The sequence below is a fragment of the Sinocyclocheilus anshuiensis genome, unplaced genomic scaffold, assembly GCF_001515605.1.
Source record: "Sinocyclocheilus anshuiensis isolate Anshui unplaced genomic scaffold, SAMN03320099.WGS_v1.1 scaffold1955, whole genome shotgun sequence".
Taxonomy (NCBI): domain Eukaryota; kingdom Metazoa; phylum Chordata; class Actinopteri; order Cypriniformes; family Cyprinidae; genus Sinocyclocheilus; species Sinocyclocheilus anshuiensis.
Window position 1 is genome coordinate 204,047 of NW_015554054.1, and position 7,954 is coordinate 212,000.

A 7,954-nucleotide genomic window follows, 5' to 3' on the forward strand; every position below is an offset into this window, starting at 1 on the left:
ACGAATTGTTGAATAAAGTCATTATTTTTGTTTTCTTCGCGTACAAAAAGTATTCTCGTCGCTTCATAACGTTACGGTTGAGCCACTGATGACAGATGGACTATTCTGACGATGTCTTTCATACTTTTCTGGACCTTGACAGTGTTATTTACTTGGCAGTCAGTGGGACAGTCACAAGCCTCCCGGTTTTCATCCAAAATATCTTAAATTGTGTTCCGAAGACGAACGAAGCTTTTACGGGTTTGGAACAACATGGGGGTAAGTGATTAATGACAACATTTTCATTTTGGGGTGGAGTAACCCTTTAACTAGTTGCTTATTAGCATGCATGTTACTAGCATACTGGCTGTTTATTAGTACTTTTAAAGCACATATGAATGCCTTATTCTACATTACCATATTTTAGATCCCTTAATCCTACTTAAAAACTACTTACTATTAATAAGCAGCAAATTAGTCGCAGTTAATAGTGAGAATTGGTCCCCAAACTAAAGTGTGACCTAAACCTTAAAACAAATAGTAATGAATTCAATTCAAATGTGGTTTTACTTCCAAAAATGTGAAGTTTTGTATCTCAAATTTGCCAAAAAAAAAAAGCTTTGCATAATCGAGTGGGCTGCGTTATAGCAGGAGTTTGTTTAATTTCTTTTACATGGAATAAATGTCTGTTTATTTAACAATATAATTTAGAGAGTCTCAGTCTTACTACATATGATATGACTGCAGGATGATCATGCTGAAAATTGTCTTTTCACTATAAAAAGTAGCATAACAATAAATAAAGGTTGTAGTCAAATGTGATTATTTGATTATTATGCCATTATAAAAATGATCAAAACAAGGTAAATATGAAAAATAAAGTTGAATCCAACTATGAATTTTATTGTAAACTTATATATATATTTAGTCGAAGATGTGACATTATATCTTGTTTATATACAAAGCAGTTATTTTAATACTATTATTAGTAGTAGGACTATGTAAATCACAGGGTGCAAAATTGAAAAAATAAAAGCTTGTACTCAGACAAATGAAACTACATTTATGTATCTTATATGTACTAAGCTACTGAGCTATGGTTTGATACAACCTCCCAACTTTTCTCTTTTTTAACAAAATGTGCTTTTTTAGCTTGGACTGCGTAATATAATTTCAGCTTTATCTTTAACCGCATTAACATTTTTAACATTTGAAATTTTTAACATTTCAAAACACATTCTGGTGTTAGCAGACAGATTACTCTTTCACATGTGACCAACAATTCCACAACAAATATAAAATATCATAATGAAATATTATCAAAATATTCAACTGACGGAGGTGACAACTGACGGAGTTGACGAAAACTTGAATTTGTAGTCATTCGAACTCAAATACATTGAATCAGTCAATTACTGTATTAAAACAAACACAACAAACAGTGAGTATGTTATTGTTTATAAAGCTTTTATCCAAGAGTCTCTTGCTTTGATAGGAGATATTATTAAGTTATTAACAAGCTCTTTTTCATCATTAAAAAAAAAACATGTTTATCCATTTTATTGCATATGAATGCTTGAACCCTTCTCTGTGGACACACTGTTTTAGACGTAGGGGGAGGATGTGTCATTAAAAAACAATCTTGCTTTGATAGGAGATATTATTAAGTTATTAACAAGCTCTTTTTCATCATTAAAAAAAAAACATGTTTATCCATTTTATTGCATATGAATGCTTGAACCCTTCTCTGTGGACACACTGTTTTAGACGTAGTGAGAGGACATTAACAAACACAGATTTGGTATAATAATGAGAACATTTAATTGAAGGTGTTAATTGTGTTAAATACATTCTATTATTAATCCCTCGTGACATTTAAAATTGAAAATATTTTTATTTTTAAAGCTAACAGCAGTTACCCTTGCTGGACCCGTTTTGTCCCACGTCTCGAGAATGACTGAAATTTAACATTATGACAGTGTTATAATGAAGTATACTTATGTCATAATATTTTACAATATTGAATGACTCAACTGAATGAGGTGAGGATTTAAATATTGCAAACCACAGATGCTGTTGCTGACCCACAGCCTGTTATAGATTTTTATCATATTAATATTGTTATTATAACATATATATATATATATATATATTTAATGTTATGAACAGTCACCAAGCTTTCAGTAGCATGTAGGTAATATAAATGCTAATAAAATCGTTATAATAGATAGATCTATAAAATAAATGTTGCTCTAAAAGATATATAACGAAACAAACACGCACAGAAGTTATACTCACATGTTGAGAGAGTGGCTTGTCAGTTTAATTCAATATAAGTAATGTGAAAGCGGTCTGCTGCTCTTCAGATGAATGAAGGCGTCTCTTTAGATAATCCTACGCATAACTGCACCAGAACAATGAAAAGAAACCCGGCGAAAGACGATAAGAACCGCGAAGCACGGAGTTTCTCCTGAAGATGTGAAAGTAAGACGTCCCTGAAACGTCCGCCAGCTTCTTATAAAGCGTGCGTGACTCATATGCAAATGAGCGGGTGGCTGACCCCGCCCACCGCACGCACGCACGCTCTCACGCCCAACGTGACCGGAGCCTTTGCGTGTTAGACCAGCTGTTACAGCCAACAATCACAGCAGTCACAAATGAACTAGCTCACAATGGAACTATAGAACAGCAATATATCATCTACCTGTCTATTTTCACATGTTTGTGTTTATTTAATCTGTAATTTAGGAAGCTAATCTAATATTACTCAATCAACTGCAGAATGTTCACGCATCTGATATTTGTGTATGCTACTTATTATTCCGGTGGGACTGTGACCTCGGCGGTCTGATGTAAATCTCTGATTGTTTCTCTAATAGCTATTGTGCTCAGGACAGGAATGATATGAGGTGTGTCTACCAAACACTGTCAATGCCCCCATGCTTGAATCAACAGAAGGATTTGGGATAGACTTACTCTGATGCGAAAACCTGCATCATTTTGTGGCTCATTTGAAGAAGTTTTAGATTTACCTTAAATAAAACAGGATTTATAAGGTTACGTAATAAATAAATAATATTTTAATACTTACTTTATTATTGTATTTATTTTTTTATTCTTAAAAGTTGTATTATTATTTATTATTATTATTTACATAATTATAATTTTTACAAAAATATTTTAATATTTTATTTTAAAAATATTAATATAAATAAATAAATAAAATGATTGAATATTTTATTATTATTTGTTTTATACAAAAAAATATATTGCCTAATCAATATTAAAATAAATAAATAAAATAATGATTGAATGTGTTATTACTTATTTTTTATTATTAAAAGTATTATTATTATTATTATTTATATAATTTATTATTTTTACAAAAATATTTTATTTTAAAAAGTATTAAAATAAATAATTAAATATATACAATTATTGAATACTTTATTCAATCAATATATATATAAATAAATAAATAAATAAATATATATATATATATATATATATATAAGAAAAATCACATTTTCCTTAAAGGGACCTTTTATAGTAGCTACCCTAACAGTAATGCTCACAAACATTAGTAATTTTAAAGGCTAAGGTGCATCTAATGGCTTGGTTTAGGTTCTACCTCCCTAGTGCATTAAGTGTGTTTAGCTGTGTTGCTTTCTGATTCACCCGTCACAGAAATGAAGTCAAAGGACAATATGAGGAAACCAGCTGCACGCGACAGAATGAGTCACTGTCCAGGTGGTCTAGAGTTGCCTGGCATGGCAGCGGAAAGAAACAAGGACTAGAAACGTGGCATGAAAACAAACAAGAGCAGTGAGAGTCAGCAGCAGAGCACAAAATGCAGCAATAATCAGTTTTTTATTCATCTGATCGACATATCAAAAGTCATTGAAGTGTATTTTCATTGAGGTGCATCTTTTGAAGTACAGTACAGAGGCAAGTTTGAGATCATGTCTCAGTGAAGGGCCCTCAATGTTACTGGGCTCGCGGTCACTCCATCAGCCGTGTTTATCTGGAGACAGCGGTGTGCTTTACTGATAACAGACGCTGCCACGAAGAGCCAGCACTTCCCCCTTTCCTCCTGTCCCAACACAGACTCACTTTCTGGAAGCGGTGTGTGTGATTTATGAGCGCTCCTTTGGGTGCTTTTATGTCCTTCGAATGATTTTCTTTCTGTTATATGATGTTCATTAAAACTCCTTGATTTATCTTTTATGTGTAGATGTTATGGGTTTACCCTTGTCCCAGACCCATGAAAAAATGTGCACATTTTTAAAACTCTAAAAGAGTGAAATCAACAAATCATTTCTATATTTATTGTGTAAAATATTCAGTTATCAATTACTTGCAGAGTCATTTCTATGTATTTCTATCACCCCGTATAAAGTTTCAGTAGAAGTTAGCATTCATAGTTACTATGGTGACAACAGTTCAGCGCAAGTGCACTAACTAGTTTGGTTTTAAACACTCAAATTACTTGTGGATGCATTGTTGTCCCCGCAGACAGAAAAACTGGGCTGTATGCAGACTGTGCATGACACATGGACAACCGCGAGTTAAAACATGCTTGAGGGAAATCAAAATGAATATCACTTGTGAGTAGAATATTTTTGTTATGCATACATTGTTTTAATGATGTAAAAACAATTGTGAAAATATGTCTTAATTGTGCATTTATGGTACAAAAAATTGTTATGAAATTAGCCTTAGCAAGACATAGTTAGCCCCAAGCATTCTTCAAAAAATGTTATTTCCACCGCAGCATGTTATCAAACAAAACACACACAAAAAATGACTGCTAATCTCCTAAAAAACGAGATCTGGAAATGTGACGAGCCATAACAAATCTGAAAGCTGATCAATGGCCATCAAACCTGATCTCGTGAGAAAAGGTAACTATTTTATGTTTATGTAAAGTGTGTATGAATTCATGATGCATGATGTGATTCGAAGGAAAACGTAATATTTTTAGAGAAAAGCAGGCATGAAGGTCCGCCCTCAAACTAAACTATCAGTGGCACATTGTATTAAAACAAATGAGGTCATACAAATTAGCCAACATTTAACAGTTACAATTTGCCAATTGAGAGTGTATTGGAGCCATTGTATGATTGGCTTACAAGGTGCATGCGATTCAAGTTAACTGTTACACTTTCTACAATTATACAGATGCAGAGGTGACCAACTTTTAAGAGAGAATCTGTAGAGCACTTCTGGGCCATCTAGTTGCCTTTGGTCTGTGTTCCAGAACGGAAGAGGATAACCAATACAACATGGATGCTGTCCTCTGGTCCTTCCTGAGCAGACTCTGGCTGACGTAAGCATACAGAAACACACACATTTCAGAGATATAGATGTCCTACAGTCATGTTAGGATGTAACATTAAACCTAAATTATTTTCTGCAAAATCTAAGGCAGAATTGCATTTATTTCCCAGAATGCACTGTGATTAACTCCTTGAAAAAGAGCTTGCAAATTTGTTGAGCTAATGTTCAAGTTTCATTGAACACCAAAAAGTATCAAATATAACATTTATTTTAGGTTCATTACATTATCTTGTTGTTAGCTTAGCAATATGTTAACAATAAACCTAATTGGAGTCAAGCCACTTCACGTAAGGAGCGCCATTTTTATGACATAAAGAGTTGCCATCTATGTAAAGTGCTTCAAATCATTCACTTCAGAACTTCAGAACACAGTCGAGTGCGCAAGCCATTCAAAGTACAGTCCACCGACTGTGAGGGCAGACTGGTGCACTCGGCACATGTGCACTACCTAGATGAACTTAGTTTTCGAACACTCAAATCAGCCGTGCATGCGCTGTTGTCCAGGAGGATGTTGTCCGTGGATGGTGTGCATGGAAATCAGCCGGATTAGAACATGAACATACAGTAGGGAGTAAACATTTGTACACTTTTCATGTTCCACTACATCTAGCACACAGTTGAGTGTGCAAGCCATTCAAAGGACAGTCCACTGACCGTGATTGCAGACTGATGCTTTCGGGCACATGTGCCTTTACCCTAGTTGACCTCTGTTTTCTAACATTCAAATCACCTGTGCTTGCGCTGTTGTCCGTGAGGATACAAAATTCAGGCTGCATTAGACTTACTGAGGTTGAGTGGAACATGGACATGGGAAGAATACTTTTGTATATTTTTAGTGTTCCATTCCATCTAGTACACAGTTGAATGCGTAAACCAGGGGTCTCCAACCCTGCTCCTGGAGAGCTACCGTCCTGCAGCTTTCAGCTCCAACCCTAATCAAACATGCCTGAGCCAGCTAATCAAGTTGTTCAGGGTTACTTGACAATTACAGGCAGGTGTGTTGGAGCAGGGTTGGAACGAAAGTCTGCGGGACGGTAGCTCTGTGTAAACCATCCAAAGCACACTCCACTGAACGTGAGAGTGGACTGATGCATTCAACAGACTGCCTGTCCCAATACCCACACATGTGGTCTTCGCACTTGACCACTTCTCTGCTTACATAATTCCTGTAGTTGGCTCAAGGTTTCAGGTGGGCGTACAGACCGCATGAAGGCTACGTGTATAGCTTCTCACTATCCAATGGGACACACTTACTACATACAGTGCATTCCAAATGGGATATATTGCCCTCCAAAGGGCACTTCGGAGTGAAAACAATCATGGCCGCCATATTGAAGGGTCATTCCAAACCGAAATGCTCAAAACTAGCCACTTCAAATGGCCCTTCGGAATTAAGGATTTCGAAGAGCACAACTAATGGACACTTCAGGCCCCCATGATCCTTTGCACAGGGAAGTTGTTTGGCATATTTATGCGTATTTGGTGTATTTGGCATATAAGTTGTATGGCATAATTTTGAACTACATGGCATGAATTATGCATGGGCAAAATTAATCAATTTAAAACCAATTGCTTATGAGGTAATACCATTGGCCTTGGTGCGATAAACCAAAAATAAAAATAAACTAAGGTTAAACAATGCGCAGCTTGCACAATCTACTCATCGTTCCGAGCGAGATTTTTGGGGGGGGTCAACCAGCATCCAAATGTGCTACTAAGGCGTCTCCTTGATCATCTCACTAAGGTGACGCAGAAAAGCGTACCAAAAAAAAAAAAAAAAAAAAACAGCGTTCGAAGCTCTCACTCCGGAGGGTAAACCCCTTTGAAGGGATTAGGGCATAGGGATGAGACCTTCTGAATGGAATGCAGGGATAGTATTGTAAAAATGTAAGTTACGTTTTCAAAGAACTTTAGTTTCTACAGTACATTTCATACATTGCACTTTCCAATAAACTTCTAAATGTCTATTCAGTAGTCCCTACAACAGACGACACAATTTGGTAATTGTGGTGCTTCTAATTAAATGATAAAAAGTAGTTATAAATGATGTCCAAAATACACATACTCATCTTTGCACCAGTAAAATGTACAGCAATTTATGTTTTACTACCAAATTATATGTAACATCTAATTAACGTACAGTGCAATGTTTCCTTGATATCTTGCGATTTCAGGGCATGTGATATCCTGAACACAATGCATGTTGGGATACGTTTAGCCTTAAATACCACTTCAAAGTGTGGATCTAGTGTGCATTAAAGGGATAGTTCACCCAAAAATGAAAATGTGATGTTTATCTGCTTACCCCCAGGGCATCCAAGATGTAGGTGACTTTGTTTCTTCAGTAGAACACAAACGAAGATTTTTAACTCAAACCGTTGCAGTCTGTCAGTTATATAATGGAAGTGAATGTGAATCACGGCTTTGAGAGTAAAAAAAAACATACACAAAACCAAATTAAACCCTGCGGCTCGTGACTATACATTGATGTGTAAAGACACGAAAAGTTCGGTCTGTGTCTCTCAATCTCTATCTCTCAAATGGATTATTGACACTCTATCTACAATCTCAATTAGGAGTGTCAATGGTCAATTTGAGAGATAGGTGGCGGTAATGCACTTATAAGTCTGCGATC

The 7,954-nt window shown here is 35.6% G+C and overlaps 1 protein-coding gene across 1 annotated transcript in view; it reads right to left on the reverse strand.

Moving 5' to 3' along the window:
* The window catches only part of LOC107668489 (UDP-GlcNAc:betaGal beta-1,3-N-acetylglucosaminyltransferase 7-like), a 5,304-nt gene extending 2,835 nt beyond the window's left edge, over positions 1 to 2,469 (reverse strand). The window contains exon 1 of the mRNA XM_016460373.1: positions 2,278 to 2,469. Coding sequence (XP_016315859.1) covers positions 2,278 to 2,279 — 2 coding nt within the window. The 5' untranslated portion in view covers positions 2,280 to 2,469. The remainder of the gene's footprint in view (positions 1 to 2,277) is intronic.
* Positions 2,470 to 7,954: the final 5,485 nt, after the last annotated feature.